Genomic DNA, 19,781 nt, shown 5'->3' on the forward strand with positions numbered 1-19,781 from the left:
CTTAGCTCAATTTGTGGATGGCTATGAGATAAACTAGTATCTTATCTCAAAATAAAAGAAGTGCAAAAAAGGTGGACTGTCTAACACTTTAAAGTAAATCCTCCCCTGGATTTAAAAAAAAAAAAAAAAAAAAAACCTAAAAATGAGACAACCTTTAAAAATCATAAATCATGTAAAATGAGCCCAAAAGAAGTGCCTCCTCTTCCTCCCTTCTCAGAGGGAGAAAATAAAATCTTTGGTCAGCCCTTAAAGAACAATATGACTCCACTATCTCAATACTGTAAAATTCAAAGAGTCGTACTTTTATACAATATTCTAACAGCTAAACGAAAACCCTGCCATTTTCAAAAAGCAGGCGTGTCTGTGTTTATCTGAGGCGACCGTCTTCCAAGTGTTCTTAAAAGAGCCTTGTTAGTATTGTTAACAATCCTTGACACATTACACAAGAGGCCCGGCGACCTCAAAGCTAGTTGATGAACTACATTTCAAAATGTCTTTGTATGATTTTATGTGGTAAATGAGTTGAATGTCTTCAGGCCAAGACTGAGTTAATAATTAGAGAACATGTACAACTGCTCCGTTATGAATCCTTCTGCCTGATAACAGTCTCTTATCAGTTCAGTTCAGGTTTATGGGATGGAGTGGGAGTTTCCACACTTCCAGCCAATATGGTCATCCATCCTTAAAGGATCTCGATGCTTTAGCCATATTTACTACAAAGAGAATGTACATTACAGAGCTATCTATTTGACAATCATAGCAGTGTTTTCCCCCTCATAATCCCAGCAGCTACTAGTTTCCATTCAGTATGAGAATCAGCCTGCAGAGACTCGAAGCTAGCGTGAGACAGGAATCCACCACAGTGAACATCTTGTCTGCTTTTGCTGACAAAGTTAGATTATTGTTGAGTGCAGCTGATATGATTTTGAAAAGTCTGCACTTTATTCGCACACAACAGGATGGATTTTAAATAAATAAAAGCAGACATGATGTTGACAGCGATGCCATTACTAAGGCAATTATTCACAAAGGTTAAACAGGCATGCCCAAGCCGTAAAACATCAAAGCCACTCATTCACCAATGTCAGCTTTCTAACCGATCAGGACACTGAGTGAATGGCTGGATGATCTATACATATCTGCACTTGATCACTTAATAATGTCACAAATATCCATCATGCTGAAATTGTGTTGGGAGATTCAGTGAAGAATGAGGTGTTATGATCTGCCTGCACTCCTTTTACAAAGCAATGGCCAGAATAAATGTTGGCATTGTAGCGGATAAGTTGAAACTTTAAATTTCAACAATGCTGTGGTTAACATGTGGTTAGGTTTAGTCACAAAAACACTACGTTATAGTTAGGGAAAGACCATGTTTTAGCTTAAAACATCCAGTATCAGTGGCACTATCTTGGCTGAAAATGTGGTGATGTCTCTGTAAAAAACAACTGCTTTTCGTGGCACGATCTCAGCTGAAAACGCAGAGATGACCCTCGCTAAAAAACAACCGGATTGTTGTTTGTTGGTCTACAGTGGTCTGCAGCTTCACTTCAGAAACACTGATATGATGTGTATGAAACATACAAATGCAACGTATCTGTAGTTTGCAGAAACGTACAACATTTTCTTCAGGCGACTGGGGTGCCTTTCAAACTTACTCCTCTGTCTTAACGGACAGCCATCCTAATTTCCAAAACCTTTTTCATCTACGACATATGCCAGCTTCATACTGAAGCAGTCATCATCATGCCGAAGAAAAATACAATAAAAAACAAACAACCACAGCAGCCCTTTGACCTCACTCTGCTTCCTCTGACCCAAAAGCCTCCAAGATACAAATACGGCTATCTTCATCAGACCCCGTCCCCCTGCTAACTGCTATACAACTAGCTGCATCTGCACACCAGGTTTGCTTTTATGGCTCGTAGGAATGTGGAGAAATGGTGGCTGTTCGCCTTTGGATCTCCATAAAAAATAAAAAAAAAAAACTGATAGCGTCGGGGCCCCCGGTCTGCTCGCTGTGAGTCAACAGAGCAGAAATCATGACAGGGTCATCAGAGCAAAAACAAAACCTTTGAGACTGTGGTGATGTTTCATGGCCCTGCTGATGGAGGGAGAGATACGGAGGCTTGCTTTGGCTTCACAGGACAGTGATGAGTGAGGACAAGAGTTAACTGCTGGGTGGTCAAAATCCACTTTGTCAGTGGATTTTGGATTAAGTGTACTGTATGTATGATGATACAATATGTAATTTTAAATGATTTACACACAAATGCCCATAAATTAAGATAAATATGGCAACCCAACATATTGTAAATCTCCATTTATGTGCATGTACTGTATATAATTGATGTATGGGAATAGTTTTATAGGTGTTTTTATAGTTTACAGGAATCTGACTTTCTTAAATACCTGAGTTAGCCGACAGCGGGGATAAATTACTCAGAAAACTTTGCTGGTGTTCAATGTTTGTTGTGTTGATTGCTTTATGGAGCATGTTAGTTTTAGTTCTGTTATTTGCCGTGGGCTGTATTTGAACCAGCAACCCTTAAAACACCAAAAAAATACAATGAATCACTGTGTACACATATTTTTTTTGTGGGGAAAGATCCTTTGGAACTGAGTTGCAACATCCTAATATTCAGGTTGATGCTTCATCCAAACAATAACCTCTCTCACGTGTCGTCCTATTTCTGTCTCTTATTTCTTGTCACCCTTTGTTCTATATTGTCCCACAAAAAAAGAAAGGGTCCTTCTCAGATTTAGTTCGCAGGAAGGGTTGATGTGTGCATAAAAATATATGTATAAAACCATCAGTTTACATTCTACGGAGTTCAAACTGCCTGAAGAAATGGGAATAAAGACATTTGTTCGATGGTACGGTGTGGGTACATCCACATCCTGTGTGTAACGACATGTTTAAAGATACTAGAAGATTCCTCCACTCACCACAAAATGATTTCACCTTTTGCTTTAATTCACCAGAGCAATTCTCATTGTTTTTCCAGACACACTGAACGGTAAACAGTGGTAGTCATTTAAGAGATTTTGCAGCTTCAGTGGATGAGTTTGTAGACCACAGGCATTAGGAAATATCAGAACAGGACTGTCTGTACCAGAGAACACAGGCCGCCCGCAGACACATGGCTGGGCATGATGGGTACGGATGACATCAGCAGACCAAACAATCCGAACAGCATGAGTCAAATGATAAAACTCCTAAAGCTTGGTTTTTCAGTCTGCTGGTGAACTGTCACTCTGCGGGAGGATCAGACTGATTCATGGGTCTGCAGCTATGCCAGTTGTTGCCTATATGATGCAGGTTCATAGCAGCTCAATAAAACCTCTCAGCAAAAGCTAAAAACAAAAAAATAACGTGCACAAAAGCCTTTTTTTCCAACTAGAGATATTCACATGGAGGGATGTGAGGCAATCTGCACCACAAAATTGAAGGTAAAATGAGTACATTTGTGTTAACTGTTTTATCTATTGATGAATTTGCAGAAGAGATTAAAACAATAGTCTGTTTTGTTTCATGATATCAAGTTAATTACACCAACAGGAAGAGAGCCCAACACAGGTCCCTAAATTAAAAGCTTGGACTCTCCTTTTACCTCAAACCCAATGTTGGATAAGTAAAGACATAAAGTCCAAAATAAGCTGAAGTCTTCCCAAATGTTTGACTCAAGAACGTAAAAAACAAATTAATCATGTTTGCTCACATCACCCATTAGGTTGGGACTCTGCGAGCTGAGACTCGTTGTCAGCAGATGCTCGGATGCAAAGCAGCTGCGTGTGTTGTCCTGGAAGTCAAATCTTTAGTCAAACCAAAACCATTTCAGCCTTCAGCAGCATGAAAAAGGCCCGTCACCAACGAGGACAAGAAAAAACAAGCAAATGTACCACAAGTCACTAATCACTAATGGAGGGCTGACATGATGGGAAAACATGAGGAAGAGTTTCAGAATGACATCAGAAGCATGAAATCAAACAAGGTGAGGTGCCAGCACAATCCCAGCATGGAAAGAACATCTTGAAAACCAAGTTTAAACCATATCTGAGTATTGATCTTCAGGAATCATTAGGCGTGACTGGTAGCACACAATTGAACTGCACGCCATGAAGTTACTCTGTAACTGCCTCTGTCTGTGCTCAGTCTAACAGGAAACCCATTGGTGATTTAACGACAAAAGAATCTGGAAATAGGTTTCATATTAGTTACTTATTCTGCCATTACTGCCGAGTTACAAGAGCAGATTAATTCCAAAATGAAACATGTACTGTTTGAAAGGAAAGTAGAGGGATAAACCTCCAAGAGATGGACACAAAACAAATTCAGCTTCCACAATGTTTTGATGAGCCGTCAGACTTCAGACTTTGGCTGCAAAAAGGGGGAAAAAAGGTCAAATTTTCTGTGGTTTAACTTCTCCAAGAGACAGACTTGTAGTTTGTCACTGTTCTGTAACACAGGACATTGGATATCTTTGAATTTTGGACCTTTTCACTGTTTTCTGATATTCAATAGACTAAATAACTCACACAAATAATTGCAAAACTGATTAACAGATTGCTTGATAATGGAAATAAAAGCTACAGCCCTGTTCCGTACAATGCTAAACAACAACAACATGTCCCTCCACTGTATGGCCACTGATGAAGATATTAAATCCAATTCAATCAAATCCAGTCAGGTGATTTGCAGAAACATCACAGACTAAGCATAACAAAGACTGGATCCCAGTCGACCTCTTTAAATTTTACATTCCAAACTCAGCAGGCAGATTTAGTATCAGCATGGTTTAATGCCCCTGCGTTCAATAAAAAGGGGCTGTACGGTTGGCTTGCTGCGCTACATAACAAACACAAATCCAGTGAAAACACTTGTTGCAGAATAGTTTTCCAGATCAATGGCCTGTGACCAGAAATGTCCTAAATGGGCTACTGTAAAAGGAAAAAAAAAAGTCCAAATACCTCAAGCGACAAAAGGAAGTTTCTCGAGAAGTTTTGCAAGAGCAGCATCTGCAAATCTTGTTTCAAAGCTGCACTGATATCTTTATATCAATAATGGGTCAAAGGACTATGTGTAATGTAAAAGGGGTTGCTCATAGTGATGAACACACAAAGTATTATCAACTGACTCTGAAGTTTCCCTCAGTTTTAAGGATATTGTAGCGTCTTTCAGCCGATTGTTTTGGTTTTGCAGCGTGCTGCTTTAATGTTCTGTTCACTTTCTCAGCTCTCAGCAACCTCCTTTCCAGTGACCACATGTAGCCGCATGGTTCCCCACACATTCATACATCTATGGTGGTGCGCCACAATGTCAGCATTAGCAGGCACATGTTGATTTTGTAGTTTTGGAGCTGGGCCGTTCATTAATATATATACCATTCGGTTATTCAGAGCGCCACACTCCGCATAGTGGAAGTGAAACTTAACCGGCCAATAATACATATAGAAATAGAACTTTCCTTTTAGCGTTGTCCATCATTTTGCCAACCTACTTCAGAGGAAAACAGCTGTGTTCCCATGAAAACGGTGCACCTCATGGTCCAGGGCTGGCTCTAAAAATTTTGCTTTCACTGTGCAGGAGCTGCTCCTCCAATGAAATTTGATTTGATCAGCCCTGATCTATCCAAGCACAAAACTCGCCACCACGCAACTCAAACTCAACAAACTGCTGAGGAAGAAAACAAAGCTCTGAAGTGTTATGCCTGTGCTACGTTCATAGACCTTTGAAAAACGGACTTTATAAGATGACTTTACAGCTTGTTGCCCTGCACCCAAGAGGCCAAAAGATCAATAGATGCAGGTTTAAAAGAAAACCACTCTGCTCTTATGGAAGAGCTCAAGACCTAAAGATCAGTGAGTTCATTAACAGACAGGTTTTTGACGAATTCTCTGTAGCAAAATATTTTCCTTCCCCGATAAGAACCGTGAAGACAACAACACTTGAGCGAACCAAAGACCTGCATGTGACGGGAGCCTCATGAGCCTTTCACTGCTGCTGTGACTTTCTCATGAGGTCGGCCCTTTATCATCCTCCCCATTGCCTCGAGGCGGCCTATGGAGATGTGGGCCCTGCTCAGACAGGTCGGGCAACATACTGCTGTCACGACACCGGCTTAGTTAAGCGCTTTTTAAAACAGCAACACAATGACACAAAGACATGTCTCAGAGGGTTAAAAAAGAGAGCGTAAAGACAAGAAACAGACACTTTTTTTTTTAAACCCAGAACTCTCTGTTGTGCTTTGTTTGAGTCGGACACCCTGTGTCTGAGACAGGAGAAGAGAGGGGATGAATGGGGGGTAAGAGAAAATGAAAGAGAGCCACCTCAGTGATCTGTGAGGAATGCCTTTAATAAACCGTCTTCACTCACGTTTGCAGCGGCTCAAGAGCACATAAGGTAAACCCTCTCACTGCGGCTGCTTTCATTTGCCTGCGGGGGCAACTATTTTACTTAACCTGACTTCTTTGTTCCTGACAAAGTCATATTTTGCATAAGATCAAGCACAGCGTGTTACAGCGATGAGAAACGTGAGAAAAAGCAGTTGAATGTTAGCCATTTTGTTTTGAGCAAAACTTCAGAGCAAACAACAAAAGTGACATAACCCATGTTGTTGTAGAGAGGATGTAAGACATGTTTTCATGTTAAAAATATAAACTTGTAAGGTGTCTTTTGAAGCAACAGGTCTGACTATCAGAGGATCCTCCTGCAAACAAGACATTTCGTCTTATGATGCACAAATCAATGATTAACAACTTAAACGTGCAGTTGTGCTCATGCTCAAGTGTTTTTTGGCTGCATTACAGTGCGATTGATTCATGCAATCCAACAAGCATACAAACCAGTTCATTTAGGCTATAAAATACTTCTGTTTACGATGTCATTCTGACCTACATTTATCTGCTGCAAGCGAGGCAGAGAAGGTACACAGTGTTTTTTACATCACTCAGAAGACACGGGATGAAAACCTGTATACAGAAGTACTAAGAGACCAACTGCTGATTTGATAATTGAGCACTTACAAAATGTTTTGTCTTGAACTGAAACTAAAATAGCATAAATATTCATCCTATTCAACGTAATTATATGTCATAATGTGAATTTATCCAAAGAAAAACAAGACATAACATTGGTTAGCTTCTACAATCGCACCTGTCCACCTGACAGTGCCAATAAAGTCAGTTCAAAAACAGCTCCAGCACGTGACCGCTTTCCTTCCATGTTTGCATAAAAATCAACAGCGTGATCCCGGCCTACTCAACGCATGACGCCTTGTGAGGAACACACGAAAAAGCATGCATCGGAATAGAAAAACCAAAATGAAAGCCCGAACAAACATCTTTAACCCATCCAATCCACTGGGGGCTCAGCGCTGCTGGCCATGTGGGATCCACAGAGGAGCAGAGCAGTTTTTAGCCTCAGGTCTCAGGGTCTGCCGCCTGTTTACCAAACACCTGGCAGAGGGCCAAACTCATCACTGTACAAAGGCTTCTGGTTTCTGTTTGCACTCTGTTGTGACCGTGCAGGGCTGATGTACAATTCGCAGACATATAACTATAATGCAGCTGTCATGTCTCCGCTGTTGTTCGTGTTTGACAAAGAAGGTGGTGGTTGGCTGTTTGTCCTTTTGTATCACTAATTTTCTGCGATTGATTAGGGACACAATCCTCCGCCAAAACGTGACACTTCCTGAGATGTTCAAGCACATATCTGGCATCAGAGTGACAACTATTTGCTGATTATCTTGGACAGACAGATCTACGGAGGAATGCGTTGATGGACTGATGGACTGATGGATGGATGGAGAGGGGGCCATATTGTAGACTTGTCTAAAATTCAACCTGCTTCTCTCCATCATGTGATCAAATCCCATGACTGAATTGCTTCTGCAGGCAGGGTCAGTCATTATCATTCGAGTAAAACAAACAGTGTGTCCTCAGCTCCTCTCTGATTAAGCATAGTGTGTGTAGCCTCGCATAATAAAAATAAGTGTAAGTATTAATTTAACAACACATTCATATCAGCACGGCACAGCAGGTATACATATATATTGCTTGTTTGTTGGCAAATAAACCCCAACAATTACAAACTACAATACACATTTTGTTGCTTTCCTGTAAATATGTTAACAGTGATGGAAATTATTTAAGAGAAAGTAACTACACAATATATTTAGCACAAATACAAATCAATGGAAGTGTCTGTATCTGTATAAAAATCTTAAAAACAAAATAGCAACAAACTAAATCCACTAAAACCAATCTACCTTGCATTTCAGAAGCACAAATAAAGTTAGATTTGAATAATTTGTGTTGCAGAGCTGTCACTTTGCTCCAAACAGCTTCCAGGTGAACTTTACCTGCGTTTTCTAACATGTCAGGTGTCTGTAAAGGACTTTAACCTGCACAGGTGAGCTGCCTCCTGCACAACATGCAGCTCTGCGATTATTCACTGCTTATTAGCAGCTTTGTGTATATCCAAAACGCCCTTTTATTATGACTGAAGCAGCACCTGCAGTCACGCTGTCTGTTAAAACATGAAAGTGAAGGTAAGAGATGAAGAAAAGCGGTTAAAATACCCGGAGAGGCCGGGCTCCCGGTGAACCGGGGGGTCCGGCCGTCCTCAGCGGGTCGGCGGAGACTCTCACCCCGGGTTTGACGTCCTCAAACACGGCCGCCTCCTCTGCGCTGTCCGCCCCCGGCATCCTCACCGGCTTCAGCTGCGTGAAAACCGCCCTTTCTTCTGTCGTATGCGGCGGATTCATGGCCTGTCCTACCCTCGCTGCCATTTAAATGAATTCTTAAAACCAAAATTCAGAAGGAAAATTTATTTCTATAAGTACATACAGAGTTATTACTGTGAAATGCGCCTTACTAAAACTGAAAACTACGTGGTAATTCCTCAGCCCTCCCCTCTGTTCTGCCGCACAGGTAGCTTTACCTGAGCTCAAGTATGGACCTGCTACCTGGAGGTGACAGTCACTGCGCGGCACAGCCAATGACAGTAGGGGATGAGTCCTGTGGGCCAATCGGATGCGGGGAGGGAGGCGGGACTCACCTGAGAAACTGAAGGAAAGGAGGAAAAACAACTGCAGGGCATCAGGCCAAGTACTGACTCCTCTCACACACACACACACACACACACACGCATGCACACACACACACACCTTTAGCAATAACTGCAAATTTGATTTATTTTTTAATTTCATATTTAAATTGCTGTAAGAAAAAAATTGCCAAATTATGTTTTTTTTTCCTGGTCATGTTTCTTAAGTTTGTGATTTTTGCAATACCGTGTATCCCCATCACACAAAAAAGAAATAAATGAGTCATGCTGCCAAAGGTCAAGTGGGGCCATGAGTACAATTGAAACCTATTGTATCCACGGCTGGTGAAATAGTGGAATTGGTGAGCAGAATTTGGGATGTCGCAGACAATAAACCTTTATGATGGGTGGCTGTAGACGACTGTCGTACATCCTAACTAATCAACCGTTCACATGGCCACACAGGAAATAATAAAAAGCTGTCACGACTGTGCATTTCATTGCACGCTGCAGCAGGTCCAGCAAATGATAAAGGTTTAGTCACAGTGAGCAATGACAGTGGCACAAAAGATTTAATTCATAGAAGTTTAATAGAAATACACAGATATAAGACAAAGGTCGTGTGTGGTCAGAAAATGGAGTGTGTTGTTTATAGCAGGGGCTAGAAAAACATTCAAATACACGTTATGAGAAAAAAGAAATCTATTAAAAGGAGTCCGATGAGAGAGCTAACAAACCTTAACTCTACACGGTTAGTATCCTGGACATCTTCATCTGTGAGATATCACACCAAACACTCACCGTGACTTTCACAGGCTTGGCTCAAACTAGATGCAACAGGATCAACTTAAAGAAAATTACCATGTGCATTTATGTGCTCCTGCCCTTCATTGTCTCCACAACAGTGTACATACTTATTTATCTTAAACACACAGGAATGAATTGTACTCTTCACTAAGCATTTCTATTGTTGCTTCAAAAGACAACACACCCTCATATGGGAAACAGAAATAGACCACTTGCTGAAATACAGCTGTAGATAAGCCACATGCGCTTCATAGCTCAGAGTCCTAGCAGCCATGAGCTTGTTTTCACTAGCTGCAAGCCACAGATACAATAGTGACACAACATACCTTCTCTCCTCAGCACTGACAGGTAACATGTCACTACTGTGGCACTTGTTTCAGATGTTTCTGCTCTCTTTATGTAAGCACTGGACTCCAGTGTTGTCTGCGTTGTGTTAATATGAAGACGCCTGGACTGTGGATATTTATCATCAACACAAATTGATGAGGACAATCTTATTGTTGACTAGATGTGTGGACTTGATGTACCAGTTTTGAAGCACAATAATGCAGTTAGGACATGGTTTTATTTGTCACAAGCATGGGTGGATTATGAGACAATGGGCCCCTATAGGCACAAATGTACAAAGGGCCGTCCACCTCTCCTATGTAAAGCGACATAGACTTTGTGGTGGTTTTGCATCTCTTTATGCATCTTTTTGTGGTAATTTTGTGTCTCCTTTAGGTAATTTTATGTCTTTTTTTGTTATTTTGTGCTGCTTTGTAGTCATTTTGCATCTCCTAGTGGTTGTTTTATGTCTCTTTGTGGTCATTTTGCATCTTGTTGTGGTTGTTTTGTGTCTTTCTGTTGTTGTTTGGGTCTCTCTAGGTTGTTTTTATATTTTAATGAGGTAATTTTGTGTCTCCTTGAGGTAATTTTATGTCTTTTTTTGTTATTTTGCGCTGCTTCATAGTCATTTTGCATCTCATTGTGGTTGTTTTATGTCTCTTTGTGGTCATTTTGCATCTCATTGTCGTTCTTTTATGTCTCTTTGTGGTCATTTTGCATCTCCTTGTGGTTGTTTTGTGTCTTTTTGTTGTTGTTTGGGTCTCTTTAGGTAATTTTATATTTTACTGAGGTAATTTTGTGTCACCTTCAGGTGATTTATGTCTTTTTTGTGGTCATTTTGAGTCTCTTCATGGTTGGTACATGTTCATTTGAGTGACATTTTGCAAGTGAAGGCCAGGGGCCCCTTGAAACTTCAGCCCCTGGCCCTGGTAGGCCTGTTTTGTAATCCACCCATGATCACAGGAAGCATGTCCAAACCTATTGTTTTCATTTACAGTACATCACCTGTGCTGCTTACAGTGGTTTGTGTTGCCCTGTTATTTATTTAGCTATTGTACTGTTTCTTATGGCATCAGTATAATACTACAAGTGTTTACTACAAAGACCACTGAGTGTAGCATGCACGATACAGTTTTGTTTATTTGCACAGTCTGCACACCCTGTCTAAAGGGGAAAATATTTGTTTGTCAGTTTGTTGTAACAGGTGGTGATGCACTTGTCAAACCTGAATGGAGGATTTTGTTGAGTAAAAACAAACCACCAGGGTATTATGGTCTGATATCGTAGGTTTACTGCTGTTAAACCCGAGGCCTATGTGTCATTATAAACCGTGAGAAAATTCTGCACTGATGTAGACTCTGTTTATACTGAATATAATAATAGGAACTTTTTTGATCTGGTCTAGTTAGTCCTACTGGTTGGCTCACATTTTTGAAGAGTATAATTATACCACAGTAGAGCATGGCAAGCTGTGATAAAAGAGCTGGTACAATACCCTGTGTAGGTTAAACAACTGTCAGTTGGTAATATTCCAGGACGGCTAGTGTTGCACAATAAATATAACAACCCTACAGGAGGTTCAGCCCAACAGGGGGGAACCAGCCTGTCTGCTATTCTAGCATGACGCTGATGTCGATCTTTTTTTTCACTATTGTAAACCTATCCCACGAGGAGACAAAAACCAACAAGGTGTTGGTCTGTCTGTCTTTCCAACTTCTTGACCTCTCTATGGTTCCCTTACACCTGCTGCTTCCTACTGAAGATATAAACCCTTAAAAATGGACCACAAATGTGTAATTTAATTTCTAGAGTAACGAAAGAGTCAACAACAATGTCAGCTGCTCTGTGAGGCCTGAACACAGCAGTTGTTCAAGCTAATGCTAACACTAGAATGCTAACATGGTGCTGTTGAACAGGTACACTGTTTGCTCACCATCTTAGTTTAGTGTGTTAGTATGCAAACATTTGCTAGTTTTGTGATCCGGTGAAGCACTCCTTCTGTTTTTGTCTCCGTATTTCAACAACTATTGGATGGTTTGCCATAAATATTGACGGATATCCATGATGCCTAGAGGATGAAACTTAATGAAGTTGATGATCCCCCTACTTTTCCTTTGGCACCACCACAAAGTTGAAAGTGTCAATTTCTTCAATGCCAATAATAGCAAATATTTGCATACTAATATGCTGAACCAGGAAGGTAGGTGTTGGTGATTGTAAAAGATCAGGTGCTTTTCAAGGATAGAGCAAGTAATCACATAAGAATGAAAAGACAGTGACTTACCAGCTTACTTGACGTAGAAGTCCATGGTAAAGGTGGTCAGTCTGAAAAGCAACCCGTTATTAAAGGTCCCATATTATCATAAGTTAGATTTCCCTATCCTTTTAAAAATAAAGCAGGTACACGTGCTATACAAACACTGGGAAAGTGTCAAAACACTCAGTCCACAGAGAAATGCACACAGTTCATTTTCAGAAACTGCACCTTCAAATGAGCCTTCAGGATTTCTGTGAATTTGTGAAGTCACAAGTATACCACATAGACTGATTGAAACATAAACACTCTAAATGGGTCATTGTGTATTTTTTCTTGGAATGTTTTGCAGTGTATGTGAATGACATCAGCTGACAGGAAGTAAACACTGACCCAAGCTGTTGCCTCGAGATGTAATTCCAGTGAAACGGCTTATAAAGACAAAGGCTTATCACAGGTATGTTCAGGCAGACAGTAAGAAAAATGGTGTGTTTTTTTGAACACTGAAGCTTGTAAACATAGTAGAAACCCAAAATATGTAAGATGTAATATATGTAAGTATGAACCTGAATATCTGAATAATATGGGACCTTTAAAGGTCTAGTGTGTAGGTTTTAGTGGATTCTTGTGGGGAGGTTGCAGAACTGCAACCCAAGTGTGTAGGAGAACTATGGATGGCCCTATAAACCCCGTGTTTGGCTTGTCCGCTCTGGGCTACTGTAGAACAACATGGCAGACTCTGTGTGAGAGAAGCTGCTCAACATGTAAAAATAAACAGCTCATTCTAAAGTATGGTACTGTTACTGATCTGGCCTCTGTTTTTCCTGAGGTGGACAGACTGGAGCCACTGAACCAGGTCTTCCAGCTCCTTTTTTGATGATTAACATTTAATTACAGCTCTTAAAATTGGCCAGTGCTACTTTTGTCATGCTTTTATTAAGCAAACACAATCATACCTTTGAGAATGACATTAAAATGACACTCCACCCACAATCTTTGAGTATGAAACACTCAATCCTCATATAATTAAAATGTGGCTGCATGAAATTTGTGTTTGGTCATTCAGCATTCAGCAGTCAGCATATTCCACTTGTCCACTGTCCACCTATATGCTCAGTGCACTCCAACTATTCACAGTTTTTTCCTAAATCCTGCCAAACACCCTTCCTCAGGCTCAGCCCTGATGCACAAGCATATGTGTCTTTACCTTTTTCATGAGCTCTAAACTTGGCCTAAAGCCAAACTGCAGTGAAGCATACCTTCATTACCTCAAACATAATTCATCTTAAACAAACTGTGTGAACCTGTACTGTGACTACAGGGTGATACAGGTTTAAATAGCTCCCACTGAGATTATTATAATGACTAACAACATAAAGAGTACTGCTATTGATATTTGACACACCTTGACAATTTGCAATGTTCCAAAACCACACGTGTTTTCTATGTTCTTTTCATTATTCTCCTAAATATGTATTATTATTTTTTATTAAAGTACCAAACAACAAAAGGGTATGAAAATAAGTGATGTTTTTAACAATTACTGAGGTTGTTGCTGACTTAGAACATTTGGTTGCCATTAAAAATGTCCATGTTTCTGTCTTCTTATAGGCTTATAGGCATAGAGAGAGTGGACCCTCCAACAATGCGTTGGGTGGAGAATGGGCCCCTACGAGTAACTGACACCTTGAAAAAATACACGTGTTCAAAGAAGAACTCTCATTCAATTAAAAACATCATAATTTGCAATATATGCAAGTGAAAAAGGCAAACTCATCTCAGTCATGATTATTTTTTCTTTTTTTGTAATAGTCTTCTGGCATACGCCCTTAGACTGTCAGCTCCGTTGATGCAAGCCAGTCCAGTGTGTCATCATTCAGGTCGATTAGACCACCATCACCATTCGGTGGCCGGTATATGGGGCAGCTGCTTATTATATGTTCTACAGTTTGTAACTGATCCCCGCATTTGCAGTGGGCACCGTCCACAAGGCCCCATTTCTGCATTGCTGCACCGAAGCATCCTACACCTGTCCTCAAGCGGTTGAGGGTTGTTCATTGCTGTCGAGGCAGATGCTGGCCAATGACGTCCGTGGGATCTTCAATAAAGTGGTGAAGCCTACATGGTTCTGCTGACTTCCACTGTCCCTCCATCTTGCCTTGACACAGGAAGCTTTGGAGGTGACAGTTGGTATTGTGCGGAGCAGTCCTTGGGCATGTGTGGCAAAGGGGTGTCAGGACTTAAGGCGCGTGCGTTGTGGTGTCTCCGTAACGATCTTGTGGAGGAGGTGGCATTCACTCGTTTGTGACTTTCGGGCAAGGGCCAACGTTGCTGCTTCCTGTCTGACCTTGGCTGTAGTGATACCAGCGAAGACAGGTAAGTGGTTTGTTGGTGTGGCTCTCAGGCACCCGGAGACTGTCTGTGGGGCAGTGTTGAGGGCAGTGTCCAGCTTCCTGACGTGGGAGCTACGGCACCAGACCGGTGCACAGTACTCGGCCGCGGAGAACACCAGGGCCTCGGTGGAAATGCGCAGTGTCTTTGTGGTGGATCCCAATGTGGTATGGGCTAGATGACGTATCAGCGCGGCGCGGGCAGTTGTCTTTGCCTTGACACTGTCCAGGTGTTGTTTGAATGACAGTCAGTAACATCTATATCAAAATAATATGCATATTCTAACTATGAGTCAACTACTCTCTAAAACAAGTGTTCCATAACTATAAATCAGCGCTTATAATTGTTACATTAAAGTACTAATTTCTTATTTTCTTTTGTATTTTTTTTTTGTTACATAGAAATATGCACTGATGATTGCTGGGTGATGTGTATGTTGGTATTATCCAATGTCAAGTCTTTGATCATGTGACGAGACGATATGTGCACGATAGTGTGCGCTAGGGCATGTCGTACCTACCTTACACCACTGATCAAGAATGTTTGTAACTGACAAAATGATGCACATGAAAGAAGAGTTATTAGTTTGAATGCAATACGACTATTTTCACCTTAAAGCTACTTCGGGGGCGAAAGTCTAAAACTGTGTGACCTTAAAAACGATTTACTTGTGCACACGTGAACATGTACGTGCAACAATGCCAAGCTGGAATTTATAGATTGTAGCTGATGGTAATGCAGATTATTTTGGAATAATACATCATGACAAATAACCCATAAACCTGTCATGACAATGCTTTAAGTATAGACTCTGGCTCCAGGCGTGTTCCTTCTCCTCAGTTTCACAAAGAAGCTGCGTCACCCACGCTATGATTTATCACTAACACATAAAACAGGCCTTCCAGATTTCCTACCGTCTCTCTCACCTACTGTAAACCCTCTCTGTATCGGGAACTGCCCATTGGTTCGACAGCCCATTGGTTCGACATCCCATTGTTCCGACCATATTAAACTCATTGTTCCGAAGTCCGTTCCAAAATCATCATGACGCCCTGTGGTTAAGGTCTGGTTAGGTTTAGACACAAAAACCACTTGGTTAGGGTCAGGAAAAGATCATGGTGTGGGTTAAAATGAAAAAGAAAGTGGCAAACACATAAGCCGTGAGCCTGCTCCGCCTCAAGCCGGTCGCGGCGCACCATACGCCCGCCGTGAGCCGTTCAGCACCGCAGACAGTCGGACTAATGGGATGTCGAACCAATGGGCTGTCGAACCAATGACATGGACCCCTCTGTATCGACTCTATTTCTTTTAAACACATAGATGAAATGTATAGATTCAAAAGCTTGATAAGGTGGATGATATATCACAATAACAGGCTGCAGCTTGGAACAAAGGCGAAACCTGTTTAACCACATAAATTATGTTCATTGTAATTTGTATGTGCATTTGTAGTAGAGAGTAAACAGACAGAGAACAAAGAAAGAGGAAAAGCAAAAAAACAGTGTAAATAAAAGACAGATAGAAAGAAGAATTAAAGGAAAGTGAGAGAGTATTAGTTTAGCGTTTTCATGCTTTATCTCCTAATTGGAGGAAAAGACTTGTGATGATGAGAGGGAAGACACTGGCTACACTGCATTCCTCTGTCTCTCTCCAGCAGTGTGTGCTATTAGGCGGAGGGCAGATGAGGACACAGTTTTCACACTCAGCTGGTTAACGCCCTGTACTCACAAGACTTTAGGTTAATAAGGAGAAGGTCGTCTGATTTTTCATGCCTTCTAAAATGCCTCTGCAAGGATCTGATAGGGTTATTAATCAATACCTGATTTCTGGGTTTCAAATCTCACTTTCTGGGGTGTGTTTTCCATCAGAACAGTTAAGATAGAGACAGAAATAAAAATATCAGGGATGAAGCAGATGATCCCTTTAAGAAAAACATCCTAGTGAATTTTAAGCAACCTTCATTAATGTTGCCAATATTAAAATGCAAGTAAGTCGTGTTTCAGCTGAGTTTCCGTGAATAAGAGTTCATCATCATTCCTTTGAAAAATGAGTCACATTTGACCATTAAAGCATGATGCAATGCTGAAATGCTGAGATCTGATTGATTGGATTGGGGGGACAGAGTTGTCTCGCCTCTGAGATGGGAATGGAGGTAGTAATGGCGCCAAAACAATATTTGTATAAATGGGACAGCCGGCAGGACGGGATCATGGGTGGCACAGGTGTGACATTTTGACGTGTCATGTGTGCGACACACCGCAAGAGATTCAAACGTAGCTTGTAGCAGTTAGTGGCTAACTCAAAGAAGAAGAACAGCAAAAATGTCTGCAAATTGAGAAAACAATAAGTGGGAAAACAATGAGGGTCAAGTTATTCTTGAAATTTATTTTTTTTTCCAGGTTTAGCAGTTTAGTTTGACAATTCAGGTCACTAGTCCTTTATAGTCACCTGTCAGAGATAGATGATCTACAACTGCACCCAGAGGGTCCACAGAGGTCAGTGGCTGTTGTTGCCTTGCAGCACAAAAGCGATTAAATAAAGCAGCTTTTGTGTACGAAGCTCTGTAACTATCAACAAAGTATTGGCAGAAATGGTATATAATTATCCTTACTTTGTTTTTATTAGCTTAGAATCACCTGCAAATAAGAATCGTTGTGCTTTCATTACTTTAGAATGAGCCATAAGTATCTACATACAGTGCAGGTCTGCCATGTTGTTTTGAGCCCAAAGTGGACAAACCAAACACTGGCTCGAGAGAAGGCCATTAGCGTTTTTGCCATTTTGGTGTCGTAGTTCTTTTACACGCAACCTCACTGCTAGATACCACTGAATCCTGAAGGATTAGCATTTTTCAACAAAATCCCTCAGGTTTATTGGGGTTGTGAGTTTCAGACAATGGTCAGTCTTTTTTTTGGCTCCTGTTTGCTGCAGAGGAATGACTGACTGATGCTATCTGCTTCGTCTAGACATCAGACAGCCTTCATTAACCCCTGCTGCCTCCTTAGAGCTGACCACTGATCAGCTCCTTTGTCTACATCTTTCTGACCATCAAGTGGCAGCTTCTGGCCATTTTAAACACTTTGTTCCTACAATAAAATCCTAATAATGTTAAGATGCCTTTTACTGTGTATCCAAGCAAAGGGATAAATAGAGAAACATAATCCACTAAAATGGTTAGCGTTGTCGCCTTACAGCAACAGGGTTCGAACCTGCTAACTGGCTGGGGCCCTGCTGTGCACATTCTCCCTGTGTCAGCGTGGGTTTCCTCTGGGTTCTCCGGCTTCCTCCCACAGTCCAAAGAAATGCAGGTTAATTGGTGACTCTTAGTTGGTCATAGGTGTGAATGTGAACGTGAATGGTTGTCTGTCTCTATGTGTCAGCCCTGTGATAAGCCCTGTTTCCATCGAGCAGTGCAGTATGGTTCAGTTCAGTTCAGCAAGCTTTTTTTTATTTGCAGCCTTGTTCTGGATGATAAAAGAGGTGCAGACTTCCATCTGTGTCACTGCTAATGAGGAAATACAGTGAGTGCTGGATGGAGCAGTGACAACAAACCCGCCCACATTTAAGGGTACTATTTGCAGTGGAAATGCTAGGGTCTAGGTACCATGTCTGAAGGGTTACTTTTGGTGAAAGGTACCATACCAAAAGTGTTTGGTGGAAACGGGGCTATAGTCTGGTGACCTGTTCAGGGTGTATCCCATCTCTTGCCTGATGCCAGATGGGACAGGCTCCAGCCCCCCTGTGCCTTTTAACAGGAAAAGTGGGAACAGATAATGAATTCCACAAAAAATGATTTACCCAGTCTGGTGAGGAAAATTTAAAAGTGCTGCAAGTTCCTAAACCAAAAACTTGGCATGGAGGTGCAACTAAATCCAAGTTAATTTAAAGACATTGACTTGAAACGTAATTGCATGTAAATGTGAACGAGATCAATAGTTGCACCCATTTTGTCCATTGTTGTGTGCCCCAAACTTGCCTCACATAATTACAACATGTATCTAAAATGTTTGTGTCTATAAAACAATGGAAACACAAGACTAGAGTTCAGGTTATGGGAAGCTTCAGGTTACAGGTTTCCTAAGAAAAGAACTATCTGTGGGGTGAGGGAAAGGTTGTCATTGTGATAAACAGCAGCCAACATTAATTGTTAGCCTGTCAGGGGACTCTGAGGGCAAAAGTGTAAAAAGTATTTTTGTTGTTGAAAAGCTAATAGCTGAATAGGCGAACAAATCTCTCAACATTTTATCTCTTCATTGTTTTTTTCTATAAGCAAAAAAGGTAGCAGGCGTCTCACCTTTAAACAAGTGCTGAGAATAATCTCTGGCAGCGATTTATGTCAGATGTAGCTTCTAATGGCTAGAATTAAACACATGGCTATCGTCTGATTAACCTGCTCCCTGCAAACAAGTGTTGGCCGAAAATAATATTGAAGACACCACTCTGGGTTTGCAGTCTTGGCTGATGACTGACATACTCATCGGTGTCTTGGAGCATGATGCCGGATGTGTTTATTCAAGTAAACCTTAACCAAAGTGCTTTCGTTGACATAACCTAACCACACATAGGATTTGGATAAGAACCACAATCTCTGGGGAGCTTTACAAGTCCACCATCTGTCCTGGGCAAGAACTCCCTGCAACTTTGTGTGGTATCACTGGCAATATCTATCTATCTATCTATCTATCTATCTATCTATCTATCTATCTATCTGTGTTGGGCAAGCTACTTGGAAAGTGTAGTGAGCTAAACTACTAGTTACTTCAATATTAAATGAAGCTTCACTACATCAAAGCTATCACCCTCAGAAATGTAGCAAGCTAAGCTACAGCAAAATGAAAGTAACTAATGCAACTACATCCAAGCTTTTTACTAAATTGAACCAACTTTGTGCCAAGTCAGTGTTATCTTACTGATCAATAAAACTGTCAGTCAAACAGATAGGCAGGTAAAAAA

The 19,781-nt window shown here is 41.1% G+C and overlaps 1 protein-coding gene across 2 annotated transcripts in view; it reads right to left on the reverse strand.

The window, feature by feature from the left end:
- The window catches only part of klf5l (Kruppel like factor 5 like), a 30,772-nt gene extending 21,836 nt beyond the window's left edge, over positions 1-8,936 (reverse strand). Inside the window, exon 1 of one of the 2 annotated variants that reach the window (XM_033649299.2) lies at positions 8,652-8,936. In XM_033649299.2, the coding sequence (XP_033505190.1) occupies positions 8,652-8,792 (141 nt within the window). In that variant the 5' untranslated portion in view covers positions 8,793-8,936. Of the gene's footprint in view, positions 1-8,582 lie in introns of both variants that reach the window. The other variant, XM_078172324.1, reaches the window with a different exon arrangement.
- Between the last annotated feature and the right edge of the window lie 10,845 nt (positions 8,937-19,781).

The sequence above is a fragment of the Epinephelus lanceolatus genome, chromosome 11 (assembly GCF_041903045.1).
Source record: "Epinephelus lanceolatus isolate andai-2023 chromosome 11, ASM4190304v1, whole genome shotgun sequence".
Taxonomy (NCBI): Eukaryota; Metazoa; Chordata; class Actinopteri; order Perciformes; family Serranidae; genus Epinephelus; species Epinephelus lanceolatus.